Source organism: Danio rerio, chromosome 8, assembly GCF_049306965.1.
Source record: "Danio rerio strain Tuebingen ecotype United States chromosome 8, GRCz12tu, whole genome shotgun sequence".
Lineage (NCBI taxonomy): Eukaryota > Metazoa > Chordata > Actinopteri > Cypriniformes > Danionidae > Danio > Danio rerio.
In genome coordinates, this window is record NC_133183.1 from 36,980,321 (window position 1) to 36,996,179 (window position 15,859).

At 39.6% G+C, this 15,859-nt stretch overlaps 2 protein-coding genes and 1 long non-coding RNA gene across 9 annotated transcripts in view; 2 read left to right on the forward strand and 1 right to left on the reverse strand.

Annotated features, from left to right (window-relative positions):
- The window catches only part of LOC137490063 (uncharacterized), a 35,971-nt gene extending 27,943 nt beyond the window's left edge, over positions 1-8,028 (reverse strand). For 3 of the 4 annotated variants that reach the window (XR_012384591.1, XR_012384590.1, XR_012384589.1), the window contains exons 1-2: positions 7,916-8,028; positions 7,478-7,641 (exon numbers count right to left, since the gene is read on the reverse strand). This is a non-coding gene — a long non-coding RNA (uncharacterized lncRNA). Of the gene's footprint in view, positions 1-7,477; positions 7,646-7,915 lie in introns of all 4 variants that reach the window. The other variant, XR_012384588.1, reaches the window with a different exon arrangement.
- Positions 8,029-8,556: 528 nt separating this feature from the next.
- On the forward strand, positions 8,557-10,724 carry LOC141375693 (E3 ubiquitin-protein ligase RBBP6-like). 3 transcript variants are annotated; one of them, XM_073910562.1, is made up of 7 exons: positions 8,618-9,277; positions 9,471-9,567; positions 9,671-9,746; positions 9,893-9,981; positions 10,058-10,118; positions 10,221-10,360; positions 10,456-10,717. In XM_073910562.1, exons 1-7 carry the CDS (start codon positions 9,118-9,120, stop codon positions 10,628-10,630), a joined length of 798 nt encoding a protein of 265 aa, XP_073766663.1. In that variant the 5' UTR covers positions 8,618-9,117; the 3' UTR covers positions 10,631-10,717. The 3 variants fall into 3 exon arrangements, with proteins under 3 accessions (XP_073766664.1, XP_073766663.1, XP_073766665.1); XM_073910563.1 differs by lacking the exon at positions 10,058-10,118 and having other exon boundaries at positions 8,557-9,277; positions 10,456-10,724; XM_073910564.1 differs by lacking the exons at positions 10,058-10,118; positions 10,456-10,717 and having other exon boundaries at positions 10,221-10,416.
- A 2,521-nt stretch (positions 10,725-13,245) lies between these two features.
- LOC141375675 (E3 ubiquitin-protein ligase RBBP6-like) lies at positions 13,246-15,450 on the forward strand. 2 transcript variants are annotated; one of them, XM_073910509.1, is made up of 7 exons: positions 13,432-14,012; positions 14,206-14,302; positions 14,406-14,481; positions 14,628-14,716; positions 14,793-14,853; positions 14,956-15,095; positions 15,191-15,450. In XM_073910509.1, exons 1-7 carry the CDS (start codon positions 13,853-13,855, stop codon positions 15,363-15,365), a joined length of 798 nt encoding a protein of 265 aa, XP_073766610.1. In that variant the 5' UTR covers positions 13,432-13,852; the 3' UTR covers positions 15,366-15,450. The 2 variants fall into 2 exon arrangements, with proteins under 2 accessions (XP_073766611.1, XP_073766610.1); XM_073910510.1 differs by lacking the exon at positions 14,793-14,853 and having other exon boundaries at positions 13,246-14,012.
- The last annotated feature ends 409 nt before the right edge of the window (positions 15,451-15,859 follow it).

Consider the following 15,859-nt stretch of genomic DNA (forward strand, 5'->3'; position numbering starts at 1 on the left):
AGATTATTATTATTATTTTTTTCTATGGATGAAGTTTATATTATAGTATATTTTTTATTGTTTTTATTAAACGATATGTGCATAACTGTGATAAATGTAGGCAGTTGCTTTGAAAATATGCTATGTACCAGGGGTGTCAAACTCCTGAAGGCCACAGCCTAGTAGAATTTAGTTCTAGCCCTGCTTCAACACACTACCTTTAGATTTAGTTTGATCAGGTGTGTTTAGTTAGTATAACTGCACTGTTACTCTGTAGATTGTGCAGTAAATAACTGTAAAAAACAATGATTTAGGCATCACCACACACTCCCACAGGCTGTCCGTCTTATTCTAAACACAAAGGTGTTAGAAAGAGTTTTCAGAAAATACTGGCCCTTTAAGAGAGCCAGGTGTTTGATTTGTTTACTGCTGAGTGTGCTCTATTCTCTGTCTATCAATTCAGATGTAGAGTCTGATATGTTTTAGGCCTTAAATAAGAATCTAAAATGAGTAAGTAAAATGTGTTCAAATGTTTTTGAGGGTTTATAAAATAAGGCTGTGTTTTAAGTTATATTTTTGTTATCTTGAACTGTGTACTTGAAAGCTACATTGTTAGCTAGTTAGCCTCTCCTCATATAACTTCTTACATTACTTTTGTTTAAGTATTTATTGGATATTGCATACTGCCATAATGTACAGATGCTAACAGTTGTATGTATCTTTCTGGCAACTAAGCCAAAATTAAATTCCTTCATCTCTGTAAGGTAACATGTGCACATCATCACAGGGAATCACAAAAATATGATACACATAGCCATCCACATACAAAAGCTCCACTGTCCGGTCCCAGGTTGTGAGTTTGTTGCTAAGTATTTTTCAGAGCAGTGTTTCCACCTATGAATTTATATTAGAAATAATAAAAAAGTTTGTTGTCATGAGATAATTATAACAATAAAAGATTGGATTCTTTGGTTTATCGGTGTTGCCAACTATATTTTTGTTTTCTATAATTATTTTAAACTTTTTGAGATTTGACAGAGCTTTTAATTATTTAAAACTTTAAAATTTAAAAGAATTATTTTGTGTTTTTTGCTGTTCAGTTTTTTTTTTTTTTTTTGCATAGTCAGCATTGAGGAGAGAGTAACACATTTCACTGCAGCACTTTGTGTGTGTGTGTGTGTGTGTGTGTGTGTGTTTATTGGATATGTGATTGTGATAAATGTTGGCAGTTGCTTTCAAAGTATGCTATATACCAGGGGTGCTTAATCCTATGAGGTGCCGTATAGGATTTAAATCAAACTTTGCTTATCAACACATACATAAAACACGTGTATATACACCTATTAATTACTCGCATATACACCTATACTGAATGTTCAAAACAACATGGATGAAACTTGTGTATATACATATAAACTTGATGCATGAATACACCCACATACACACGCGCATACATATAAACTCGATCCTAACATAAACACTCACATTAACACACGCACATAAATATAAACTTGCTGCATGCAAACACACCTATACACACTCGCATATACATATAAACTCGATTCTCGCATAAATACCCACATTTACATGCACATACATATAAACTCGCAGCATGCAAACACACCTATACATACTCGCATATACATATAAACTCGGTCTATGCATATACACCCTCAACAACACGCGCACATACACAAACTCACTACACACCTACAACATCTCGCGCAAACATACAAAAAAATAAAATAAAAAAATACACAAACATTTATCACGAATCTGGTTATTGCAAAGCTTATGAAATAGAAATAATGTGATTAATAGAGGGATTAAATATGTTAAATTATGAACATATGTTATATAAAATATTAGTCTATATAAATAGACTATTCAAAATAAGAAATACTTTTATTTAAAACCTTTTCATTTAATTAGGTAATTACATACACAAATATAAATGGACAGATAGAACCCTTAAAGGACGTTCAAAAAGCAACCAGAATTATAAATATAAATGTATACTCAAACTAAACTCCTCTTTTCTATTGCAAATGTTAAAGGGTCACGAAACACCAAAACACATGTGTTGAGCTGTTGACAGTGGTATATGTGTCCCACACTGCTAAAAACACTTTTAGGACACCTATATTTCACTAAAAAGTGTAAATTGGTTGTTTTTGCGTTATTTCAAGCAAATTCGTACTTCCGGTTTGAAACAAATTTTTAAAGCTGCGTCACGGCCATGACATAATAGCCTGTATTCCAGCGTGCAGACTGGACATCTGTGCCAGAGTGAGTCTTATTACGTCTTACAGTGTGCTGCATTAATGCATGAGTAAAGCTTGGTTCAAACCAATCAGCGCGCTCTATTGTGCAACTTCATTAATATTCATTACTGTCAGAGTGTAGATGACAGAGACGCCATGTTGTGTTGGCAAAACAAGCGTGAAGTGTTGCTTTTATAGTTTGCTGCCGTTAAGTTTCGTTTTCATTTTCTCTCTGTGAGAGCTCAGACTCACGTGTGGATTAACAGTGTACGCGACGCGCGACAACAATAACTTACGTGTCTAAGGAGGATTATTGTTTACCTGAGAGCTGTTCCAGATTCGCTTTAGTCTCCTCTTAATAAAGACGCGGCTCTAGTTGCTGGTGATTGTCCTGTCTCTACAGATTTGGTAAGTGAGCGACCAGTGCTCTTTGTTTATTCAGTTCGTATTTTATTCGTATCAAACAAACTATTGCAACGAGTGTAAACAAGTTAGCACTAACAGTTACAACCAAACTATAACCTCGTGTTGGATTTTGTGACCGGAATAACACACGCGGCTTTCTGACGCTACCTGCCGTGTGCATCTAAGTTTCCGGGAAATGCTGAGTTTTTTTTTTTCTCTCATTCGCTGTGCGGTATCAAACATTGCATGAAAAATATCACGTTTGTCGGGAGGGACATGAATGAATTCCCTGAATGAAAGAGCCAAACTGCAAATAAAAGTCCACTATTTAATAATTTGGCAAATAATTCGACTACAGATGTCCATGTAAACACAGGCCCCGTTTACACTAATGCGTTTTAGTTTGAAAACGCATAAGTTTTGCTACGGTTACGCCATCCGTCCACACTACGCCGGAGTTCTCGAGCGCCGAAAACGGAGCGTTTCGAAAACGCTGGAGAGGCCGTTTTCATTCTGAAACGCAGCTGCTCCGTCTCAGTGTGGATGATGGAAAACGGAGACATTTGAAAACGGAGGCGGGGCTGCAGACATTCGCCTCTCTGATTGGGGCTTTTCCTGAATATTAAGTAGCCTAACACGCACAGTTCAGTCCTGCATCTTCTCCGTGTAAGTTAAAACTTCGCAAGTTTGATCATGGCTGCAGTCTCTTCTTCTCAGTTTGATATGGAAAACAGACTATACCGAGGACACGGGTAAATCTTCAAAGGGAACAGTGTACTTTATAACTTCATTCACATCACCCTGGCTACGTTGTTTTACTTTCTCAACAATAAAATGTAAACATGATATAAGGAACTGCCTATTTTCATTTTAATATTAACAACTAAACAGACAGCAAAAATGTTGAGGCGCCGTGCTGCAAATATGAGCGTCATCTTCACTGTGTGCATATTTATAACAAAACGGAGCCTACAACAACTGCCTCCTTTCAATTTCAGTGAAAATACGAAACACACCCTCTCTTTGCTGAATATCAGTTTTAATCGATAATGGCCATTATAAAAGTATAACATACAATAAGTTTATACATTATAGGAAATAAAGGCAAGCGATCAGTCAATATACAGAATGTACGTGGTTACATTAATCATTAACTTATCTTTGCGCTTAGCCAAAACACGTTACCTGAGAACAAGTAATAGATTCCAATGTCCAATGAATATGTCGTTAAATAAAGACAACAAGATGAAAGAAATATTCCGTTTAATAAATATAGTGAGGTTAGATCCAGCGGGAGATGCTTGATGAGAAGTCCGACTAGCACAGCTCTCATCTGGGTAGATGGGCTACAGCGCTTGCCTGAGAGTGTGTGTGTGGTCACGTGATGTGCGTTTTCAGCGTTTTGGTGTGGACGGAGAGCAGTTCAGAAACGCTGGGTGAAACGCGAGTGTGGACGCGGATCGTTTTCATTCTAAAACGCCGTTTTAAAACTAAAACGCACTAGTGTAAACGGGGCCACAGTCACATTGTCTGCTGTGGTTGTGTGTTTTGACTCTGAAATTCAGCGCACCCAAATAGACACTCCCACACCAAGCCTCTTTTGTTCCTCCGACACTCCCCCCTAAACAGAGCTGGACACGCCCACTTTTCTGACTTTTTCCAAAGTAGAGGTGTGAAAACACCCTGCTGAAACGAGGGGGTTTCATGGCCCTTTAATGTAGCCTATAGTCTTCTTGTTTTGTTTTTTACATGTTTATAATTATTATGCTTTTTATATGTTTTTACAATGTGGGTGTCAAAATTGCAAGATTTTGGTATCATTTTGATTGTTAATTATTCAGCATATACAAAAAACAAACTAAAAAAAAAAAAATAAAACGCTGATTAAAAGTCTCTGCTCATCATGTTGGTCAAGTTAACCTCCATGGAAAAGCTACATATATATTATCTGGACACTCCTTTTGTGTTTAATAAGTACTACTTATATTTTTACAGCAGCTGACATCCAGCATTTTGGGGCGTTAGCCTGTTTATTGGTGACAGGAAAACCCACTTAAGTGCATTCCTGCCCCCTACTGGACATAAGTGTGTATCATAACCCTTGACGAATAGTGACACCAATAATAAAACAAACATAAAAAACTAATATTAGACAAACATATTTTATTCAAAATGATTACTTAAGCAACTTTATATTTATTAAACCATAATACCATTTCCAATAATTTAATTGCATAATAAACCTTTAATTTTGCAGGAGCATTCCTTTGCATTACCTTTTTATTTATTTATTTTTTAGAATTAGCATAATCTATTTTCATATTTCAACAGATGTAATTCCTCTATTAATCGCATTATTTCTGTTTCTTAAGGTTTGCAATAACCTGATTCATGACAAATAATAATCTTGTTCATTACACTCAAAGGACTTTTACGTTGAAATTAAACGACTTCCTTTTAAAGTGAAATAACTTCCTTTTACTGTGAAAATTCATGCATACACACATATGAAATCACTTGCATATATGTATATACACAACTGTATATATGTTTGTGAATTTTATTTTGTATGTTTGCACAAGTGTCATTTGGGTGTTTATGCACACATCAAGTTTATATTCTTATGTGAGAGTTTATGGGTGTATATGCATAGATCAAGTTTATATGTATATGCGAGTGTGTATAGGTGTGTTTGCATGCAGCAAGTTTATATGTATGTGCGTGTGTTAATGTGGGTGTTTATGTAAGGATCGAGTTTATATGTATGCGCGTGTGTATGTGGATGTATTCATGCGTCAAGTTTATATGTATATACACAAGTTTCATCCATGTTGCTTTGAACATTCAGTATAGGTGTATATGCGAGTAATTAATAGGTGTATATACACGTGTTTTATGTATGTGTTGATAAGCAAAGTTTGATTTAAATCCTATACGGCACCTCATATAATCCTGTTCCTGGAGATCTACCTTACTGCAGATTTCAGTTGCTATCCATATCAAACACACCTAAACCAATTAATTAGGACCTGAACACCACGTGATAATTACAGGCAGGTGTGTTTGATATGGGTAGCAACTGAAATCTGCAGGAACGTAGATCTCCAGGAACAGGATTGAGCACCCCTGCTATATACCATGGGGGTCAAACTCCAAGTTCCTGGAGAACTGCAGCGCAGCAGAGTTTAGTTCCCACCCTGCTTCAACATTACCTGTAGATTTCTAACAAGCCTTAATTAGTTTGATCAGGTGTGTTTAATTAGAGTTACAGCTTAAAGTCCCGGTCACACTGCACTTTTCTCCCTTTAGACTTCCATTCATACGCATGTGAATGCTGCAGATCTGGAATGCATGCTCATGTGACAAATTTTACAGTTTGCAGCATTGGAAAGTTCAAGCTTGGAGATCTCTGACCTGCGAAATCACATCATGTGATTGCTTGAGACTAATCAAAGATCAAACCATGACCTGTCTGAACAGAAATTATGGACCAGTTGTTTGCTTTTTCAATCTCTAAATATTTTGTTTAATCCCACTCCTTTTCGCAGAGCCATATGACAGAATATTGCATGCTGTGCAGACCTGTGGCTCTCAGTAATATGTATGATGATATTTATATCTGCTGATTTCTTAATTTTGTTATACATTTTCTGTTTTATATTTGTTTGCTGCCAAAACAATAAAATAAATTTGTCAGAATTTACAACTTAATTAATTTAAAGAATTAATAACAGGTAAGAATACTAATTAATTTTAGTAACACCTTGACATACTATTGTGTATGCAGTATAATGCTGTGAGTTGTAACACTACAGTACAGTAATTAACTGTACACAGTTTCCAGTTAGTTACCACTGCTTCTCTATTACAGTAATTAACTGGCAACACTGTTGCCAGCCACTCACTGTATGGTTCAGTTTCAGTAATTAACTGGCAACACTGTTGCCAGTTACTTACTGTAACCAAACTTTTACAGTGAGTAGCTGGCAACAGTGTTGCCAGTGTTCTACTGTAAAAAAGCCTGGTAAGGTCTAACAGTGTACAAAAACCTCACATTAGCATCCTCTCTGTGTGTGAATTATAAATACAGTAAACCTTTTGAAGTGGATCAGAACCTTTCCTCAATGTTGTTCTAATACTATTGAACACCTGTTCTTCTTGCTTAGGACAGTTTTAAAGAACTTTTTTTCCACTTTAATTGTTTACAGGTCACACTTTACAATCAGGTTTTATTAGTTAATGTACTTACTAACATGACCTAGTAATGAACAATGCATGTACAGCATTTATTAATCAGTTTAACATTTACTAATTACTAATGCATTATTCAAATCTAAATTCATGCTTGTACCAGTAATAATGCATTGCAATAATTAATGCATTGTGCGTGTTCAACTAGTAATGAACAACTTTATTTTCATTTACTAAAGTTAACAAACATGAACAAATACTGTAATAAAGTATTATTTATTGTTCATGTTAGTAAATGCATTAACCAGCATTAACTAATTTAACCTTATTGTAAAAGGCTACCAGTTGACAGCAAATAAATAAATAAAACACACACAGTGAACATTTATGTACTTTTATATATGTTTTACACTAAGTTGGAGTTTATTATATTATCTAAAATAAAACGTTTCTACACGTCATAGAACAATAAATTAAGTACATTTCTAGGACCAGATAGCCCCACATTTTAATTATAACCTCTATATTACTACATTAACGTATAAATAGTATATAATAGTGTTATTTCAGGATTAACGTTAAATGTTTAAAGCAATTAACCATTTAAAAAGTACGATACAAGAACTATGAAAACATACCTTAGTAACCTTCTATATATTCGGTTTCCAGTGAATGGGTCTTGTCAGTGGAGCTGGTGATGTGTTTCTCCGCATCTTTTAATGGTTTTATCCTCCGTCGATCCATTTAGCCGCCCGGTGATTGGTGACTGTCTGACCGCGGCTCATGCACTCCACCCCGGCCTCTGACTCACGTAGCACCGGGCAGTTAGCACGTTAGCACATTAGCGCGAGTAACTTTTACTCGTGTAAACAAGTTAAATTACATACCGAACTGTAGTTTGTGTCTTATCAGTGTTATATTAATACGTAATTTGAAACAACATCGATTAAAACACCCAGGAAATTCGTTAAAACATTTAATTAACTATACCTGATAACTGTCAAAATATGCAACATAAGTATTTGTCATATAACCTATTTTATTACATTATGATGGTGAAAAACATTCTAACTTACCCAAAAATTCGAATAATTTGATGATAGATCTTAATTAAGTTGATTAAAGTCGGATTCATTTATGAGATTGCGCATGTGCAGTAGACAGAGTGTGTGAATTGCGTCAAGTGTGTGTCAGGGTGCAGTACCGCCATCCGACTACAGGACCGCTATAGAGCAGTGCGCCGACACACACTTACACACTCAATTCAGGTAAATGGTCAAGGTGGGGATCAGTGAAAAAACTGCACTAGGCATATCAGCAACGCCCCCTGAGTCTTTTAAAGGCAAAACATAGTGGGGACCGGGCGATCGGTCCCCACTATGTTTTTGGTCCCCACTTTGTGAGTGTGCTATCATGCTGAGGTCCCCACCATGTAATAAAAACAAACACACACACACACACACACACACATATATATATATATCCATGGGCCACTGTAAAGTAATATGGTTCTGTCATAACGTTTTGAATGAAAATCTGCATTTGGATAAGACACCTTTAGTATAGTTTTGATTTTAAGGCATAATAAAGATCAAATGCAAGTACGAGTGGATTTACATTGAACATTTCAAACGCATCAAGAAAACCATGTGCTAAGGAAATTTCAAACCATTTGGAACGCACAGAGACGAGCTTTTGTGCAAAAATGAACTTCAAGGTGCCTTTAAAAAAGTGTCAAAGTACTTTTGAAAACAAAAAAGCAAACCCCCAATAGGTGGCAGCAAGAGGCCGCTTTATTTGAGTAAAGCATTGAACGATTCATTCAGCCAAAGAAGCCAATAGGATGAACGGACAGTTGAATCAATCCCTGAATCATCGACTCACCCGAGTCTTCTTGGCGAAGGCCTGAATCGTTCGTGCAGGGAAACGTCGCTGTGTATTATTCAGAGATGGCCAACTGTTCTGCTGTTTATTTTATTATACTTATCGCAATGATTTTACTACTACTATCAATAAAATTAATATTAATAATGATAATATTGCCGGAAGTTGTACAGCGCATGCGTCACGTGTTCATCATCAGCATCCATGACAACCGTCCTGTGGGTGTTGTTTGAATCTCGCTGTGTCGATTGGCATCTGATCTCTGCGTCCTCCGTGACAATTTTTCCAGATTATCGATATTATTGATCGTTGGATACGTCGATTGATCGCCTGCTGTTCCCATCACTCAGGTTTGACCCTTTTTATTACGCTGTGCTTTGTGTTTGTGTTCAGTATGTCTTGTGTTCACTACAGGTTCCAGAGTCGACTCACCTACGACTCGCTCCAGTTTGAAGGCCTCAACATCAGCGCGGGGGAGCTGAAGCGGCAGATCATGAGGAGCAAGAGGCTGAAGTTCTGCCAGCTGAAGATCAGCAACGCCCAGACTGATGAAGGTGAGTTGAGGAAAAGACACTTCAACTGTTCTACGCTAACATTAGATGCGTTATATCAGACACTTCTGGAAGCTGTAAGGTGGTGCTGATGCTGACATGTAGGGATGTTTTGGCTGTTTTAAAAGGCTAATGGCTCTCAAAGTATACCGTGCTCCATAATTATGTGCTGATTCTGATTTTATTTTGCTGTCAGAATACACAGATGATGCTCTCATCCCTAAAAACACGTCGGTCATCATCAGACGGATCCCTGCGGCGGGACTGAAGTCCTCAAACAGAAGATTTGTTGGGTGAGTGCTGTGAAATGAGCACACGCGTCCTCTGTTAGATGTTATATGAAGACTCCTGGTCTGTCCCTGGTGTTTTAGTCACACAAGCTCCTTTGTTTTGCAGACATCAAGCTGGACGCTGGCGTGAACCTTCACCTAGAGCTGATCCTTCACTCCTCTCACTGGAGCAGTTGTTGAAGGTATTGAACAAATGAATAGCACAATAGCAAAACGCAATGTAAAGCACACAATATACGCACACGCACTCAGCTTCTTAGGGAGATTTGAGATTGTTTGAAGGGTTGAGGGTGAAAAAGATTCAAATGTGCAAATGCCTGTGAAACAGACTGAGAATCTGGCTGAGGCAAAGGCGTCAGAGGAGGACAAGCTGAAAGCGGTGATGTACCAGTCCAGCCTGTGCTACTACTCCAGCAGGTGAGCGTTCAGACACTGACAGGTTTGCTTTGTGAGAGATGTCTGAGCTGATTCTCATGGTTCTGATGTTCACTAGTGAGGCCATGAGGCTGCTTGGGATCCCGGGACACCACATTAGGCACTGCCCCACTAATGTGGTAACTGGGTTTTCCAAGCTCACGGTTGCTGTGAACTTGAGCTCTTGTCCTCATCAGTCAGATTGTTTGCTCAGAGTTTGACTGTCACTCCTCAATTCACAGGGCAGCCGCTCCGCGCCGCACAAGCGCATCCGGAAGAGCACAGGGATTCCCCGCAGCTTCCTGTTGGAGGTGGACGACCCAGACCGAAAGGGAGTCATGATAGACGGCAGCGGCAGATACGTCATTCCCATCATAGACGCGTGAGTAAACTGTACTTGGCATAGCCGCATGTTCTAGTGTTTGTCCAAATCTCACATGATGTCTGCTTGTGTGTGTTTGCGCTCGATCTGTTCAGTGAGGCCTATGCTGCTGAGAAGAGAAAGAGGCCGTCCTTCTCCTGCCAGACCGAGCCTTTGCCCTCCTCGTCCTCAGCAGGTGCGGCATCTTCGGTCCGGGACGCCGGAGGGAAACGGTCCCGCTCCCCATCTTCACCAGAGACGCGCGGCGACCAGAAGAGACCACGTCGCTGAGAGACCTTCATCCAAGAGACCTGGAGCCGACGTGTAAATATTGTACATAGTTTATTAATAAAAGATAATAAAGATTATAGCCGCATGAACTGTGTGGACTGGTTAACCTTCACTCCAGCAGTGCAACACACACATACACACACACACACACACACACACACACACACACACGAATGAATTCATAAACACAATATCATGAAGTTTTGCTTTAATTTAGGAAAAGAGAAACTCTTCTGGGCTAAAATCTGATGGGTTTTTTTCAGCGTTCTTACTTCAGTCTTTAATGTCAGGTGATCCTTCAAATGTCAGTGTAAAGTGTTGAGTACACTATTAGTGCTCAGTCGTGTTTTTCATAGTTACCAGTGCCGATGGAGTTTTTTGAAGCGTCATATTCTGCTGGAAACTTTTCATTTGAATGGTAATGTCCCATAAGCGGAGGTCTTGTGAGTAACTTCACAAGTCGGTCAAAGTCTACACCGGTGACAAGCTCATCTACTCCCAGAACCTGCTACTCTCTACCTACACGTTGTCAGCTGATGTTTCAAAACCTCAACACTCGCATACAGAACAGCCTCAGCGTCTGCACCTCTTATCGGCACTAGCTGCAAGTCTACACCCCCTCTGTCCAGAAGTGAGCACAGCCTCTTGGTACCATCCCAGCAAGCATTTTTTTGGGGTGTTTAAAGGTGCCAACTGACCATCAAAAGTAAAAATGACTCATTTTATCTCATCCCAACAGGGAAACCACCAACAATAAAGAATGAGTTACTATCTGGTGTCATGGCTTTGCAATTAAAACAAGTTTAGTTATAATGGAGGTCATTGGGGGCAAAAACAGCCACTTGAACAATATGAACAATACATAAGGGTTAAAAGTCTAATAGACGGCTTGGTTAAAACCAGGCTAAATCTAGGCTGTCAGTGAGTGTGCACCCCTAACCCCGCCTCTCACAGTGACCTCACTAGCTCCGCTGAGTGCTTTGTGTCTCAGATTGCATGCAAGTCTGCAGCCAGATACTGCTGGAAGCTAGTCATCAAATACACAGGAACGAATGACTACACGTGTCAATCTGTCTATTAAACTATCTAATCTGTCTAGTCAGTCTTTTATTATCTTTTATATGCAAAAATATTCATTCATAAAAACATATGTATATATGAACACTGGGTCAAATAGGGTCCGTGCATTTTAAATCTAATAACAAAAATAACCCAATGTTGGTTTTGTCCATATTTAAATGAACGTGTGTAAACGCACGCTTTGATCAAACCTTTTATTCCCCTTGATGATATTGTGCTTTTTTTTCCCCTCAATGCCCTCCAAAGTTTCAATGTTTGGCCGTGTCTGCCATATCTGTTTTGTTTAAAAAAAAAAAAGGAAAAAAAAGGAATGCATCGGTTCCTGCATGTAGAATTCAGAAATCTCATGGCATTGAAAGAAAACTGGCAGCAGTTGAGTGCCGAGGTCAAAGGTCAGATGAGCAGGCATCACACCTGATAAACACCTGGGGCAACTGTACAGTAAAAAAAAAAAAAAACAACAAGATTAAGAAATATTGCTTTAATTTGAGAGAGACAAAAAAAACTCTTCCGTGTTAAAATTTGATGTTCCTCCAGCGTTCTTACGTCAGTCTTTAATGTCAGGTGATCCTTCAAATGTCAGTGTAAATTGTTGAGTGTACCATTAGTGCTCAGTCGTGTTTTTCATAGTTACCAGTGCCGATGGAGTTTTTTTTTTTAGAGCGTCATATTCTGCTGGAAAAGTTTCATTTTAATGGTAATATGCCATGAGCGGAGGTGTATGAGTAACTTCACAAGTTGACCATAGTCTAGAGCGATGACATGCTCATCGACTCCCAGAACCTGGCAGAACGAAATGTTGCAGCTCGTCCGGTCTTCAATGATGAGCCCAAAAGAGGCCACTTCACAGAGCCGGCCCAAGGCTTAAGAGAACTGAGAGGCAGGACAAGATGGCGGGCTGGACTTGGTTAACTTTAGATTTTACACAAATCTCATTGTTTTGTTTTTCACCTAAAATAGTAATTAAAACATCCAAGATGTGTTTTGCCTCATCAAAATGTGGAATTTGATCAGCAAACTACTCATTCTAAGACAACTATGCCTTGGGCTAAATGACTTGGCTTCAAGTACGATGCCACACGATTCAGAAATGAAGGTACAGACTGCACAAACAGATAAACGACATGATGCATCTCATTTCACCACAACTAAAGGCAGCGACAAAAAAAAGTCAAGCTCTCACGATGATGACATTTCTCATGCAACCCTTTAGCAAGCCTACATAGTATTTATGCCTAAAAGTCACTGCATGGGTAAATAAGAAACAAGCAACACACACACACACATATATATATATATATATATATATATATATATATATATATATATATATATATATATATATATCCATGGGCCACTGTAAAGTAATATGGTTCTGTCATAACGTTTTGAATGAAAATCTGCATTTGGATAAGACACCTTTAGTATAGTTTTGATTTTAAGGCATAATAAAGATCAAATGCAAGTACGAGTGGATTTACATTGAAAATTTCAAACGCATCAAGAAAACCATGTGCTAAGGAAATTTCAAACCATTTGGAACGCACAGAGACGAGCTTTTGTGCAAAAATGAACTTAAAGGTGCCTTTAAAAAAGTGTCAAAGTACTTTTGAAAACAAAAAAGCAAACCCCCAATAGGTGGCAGCAAGAGGCCGCTTTATTTGAGTAAAGCATTGAACGATTCATTCAGCCAAAGAAGCCAACAGGATGAACGGACAGTTGAATCAATCCCTGAATCATCGACTCACCCGAGTCTTCTTGGCGAAGGCCTGAATCGTTCGTGCAGGGAAACGTCGCTGTGTATTATTCAGAGATGGCCAACTGTTCTGCTGTTTATTTTATTATACTTATCGCAATGATTTTACTACTACTATCAATAAAATTAATATTAGTAATGATAATATTGCCGGAAGTTGTACAGCGCATGCGTCACGTGTTCATCATCAGCATCCATGACAACCGTCCTGTGGGTGTTGTTTGAATCTCGCTGTGTCGATTGGCATCTGATCTCTGCGTCCTCCGTGACAATTTTTCCAGATTATCGATATTATTGATCGTTGGATACGTCGATTGATCGCCTGCTGTTCCCATCACTCAGGTTTGACCCTTTTTATTACGCTGTGCTTTGTGTTTGTGTTCAGTATGTCTTGTGTTCACTACAGGTTCCAGAGTCGACTCACCTACGACTCGCTCCAGTTTGAAGGCCTCAACATCAGCGCGGGGGAGCTGAAGCGGCAGATCATGAGGAGCAAGAGGCTGAAGTTCTGCCAGCTGAAGATCAGCAACGCCCAGACTGATGAAGGTGAGTTGAGGAAAAGACACTTCAACTGTTCTACGCTAACATTAGATGCGTTACATCAGACACTTCTGGAAGCTGTAAGGTGGTGCTGATGCTGACATGTAGGGATGTTTTGGCTGTTTTAAAAGGCTAATGGCTCTCAAAGTATACCGTGCTCCATAATTATGTGCTGATTCTGATTTTATTTTGCTGTCAGAATACACAGATGATGCTCTCATCCCTAAAAACACGTCGGTCATCATCAGACGGATCCCTGCGGCGGGACTGAAGTCCTCAAACAGAAGATTTGTTGGGTAAGTGCTGTGAAATGAGCACACGCGTCCTCTGTTAGATGTTATATGAAGACTCCTGGTCTGTCCCTGGTGTTTTAGTCACACAAGCTCCTTTGTTTTGCAGACATCAAGCTGGACGCTGGCGTGAACCTTCACCTAGAGCTGATCCTTCACTCCTCTCACTGGAGCAGTTGTTGAAGGTATTGAACAAATGAATAGCACAATAGCAAAACGCAATGTAAAGCACACAATATACGCACACGCACTCAGCTTCTTAGGGAGATTTGAGATTGTTTGAAGGGTTGAGGGTGAAAAAGATTCAAATGTGCAAATGCCTGTGAAACAGACTGAGAATCTGGCTGAGGCAAAGGCGTCAGAGGAGGACAAGCTGAAAGCGGTGATGTACCAGTCCAGCCTGTGCTACTACTCCAGCAGGTGAGCGTTCAGACACTGACAGGTTTGCTTTGTGAGAGATGTCTGAGCTGATTCTCATGGTTCTGATGTTCACTAGTGAGGCCATGAGGCTGCTTGGGATCCCGGGACACCACATTAGGCACTGCCCCACTAATGTGGTAACTGGGTTTTCCAAGCTCACGGTTGCTGTGAACTTGAGCTCTTGTCCTCATCAGTCAGATTGTTTGCTCAGAGTTTGACTGTCACTCCTCAATTCACAGGGCAGCCGCTCCGCGCCGCACAAGCGCATCCGGAAGAGCACAGGGATTCCCCGCAGCTTCCTGTTGGAGGTGGACGACCCAGACCGAAAGGGAGTCATGATAGACGGCAGCGGCCGATACGTCATTCCCATCATAGACGCGTGAGTAAACTGTACTTGGCATAGCCGCATGTTCTAGTGTTTGTCCAAATCTCACATGATGTCTGCTTGTGTGTGTTTGCGCTCGATCTGTTCAGTGAGGCCTATGCTGCTGAGAAGAGAAAGAGGCCGTCCTTCTCCTGCCAGACCGAGCCTTTGCCCTCCTCGTCCTCAGCAGGTGCGGCATCTTCGGTCCGGGACGCCGGAGGGAAACGGTCCCGCTCCCCATCTTCACCAGAGACGCGCGGCGACCAGAAGAGACCACGTCGCTGAGAGACCTTCATCCAAGAGACCTGGAGCCGACGTGTAAATATTGTACATAGTTTATTAATAAAAGATAATAAAGATTATAGCCGCATGAACTGTGTGGACTGGTTAACCTTCACTCCAGCAGTGCAACACACACACACACATACAGGCATACATGGTTTATGAGGTCAATGTGACTTTTTGGTGGTTTACGGGGACATACCTTTGCCAACATCCTACGAACATAAAACTTGTGCCAAAATTTTTTATTTGAGCTACAAAAGGCAAACAACGCTTAAAAACAGCAATTTTAGTTTCACAACACACTCAAATTAACTATGTGACATTTCACAGGCTTATGGGGACAGACAAAATCATGGTTTACAAGGTCTGTTTACATGTTACACACAAACCTAGCCCCTTCATGGTTTAAAAGGACTGATTAACACATTTTACATATCACACTATTCTGCTATTGCAGTAAGGGTGACAACAGAACAGACTCTGGCTTTCCTCAG

Coding starts and splice junctions, on each gene's coding strand:
- LOC141375693 (XM_073910562.1), top strand. CDS start 9,118: ATGTCTTGTGTTCACTACAGGTTCCAGAGTCGACTCACCTACGACTCG. Junction 9,278..9,470: donor CAACGCCCAGACTGATGAAG/GTGAGTTGAGGA, acceptor TTTTGCTGTCAG/AATACACAGATGATGCTCTC. Junction 9,982..10,057: donor CTGTGCTACTACTCCAGCAG/GTGAGCGTTCAG, acceptor GATGTTCACTAG/TGAGGCCATGAGGCTGCTTG.
- LOC141375675 (XM_073910509.1), top strand. CDS start 13,853: ATGTCTTGTGTTCACTACAGGTTCCAGAGTCGACTCACCTACGACTCG. Junction 14,013..14,205: donor CAACGCCCAGACTGATGAAG/GTGAGTTGAGGA, acceptor TTTTGCTGTCAG/AATACACAGATGATGCTCTC. Junction 15,096..15,190: donor GTCATTCCCATCATAGACGC/GTGAGTAAACTG, acceptor CGATCTGTTCAG/TGAGGCCTATGCTGCTGAGA.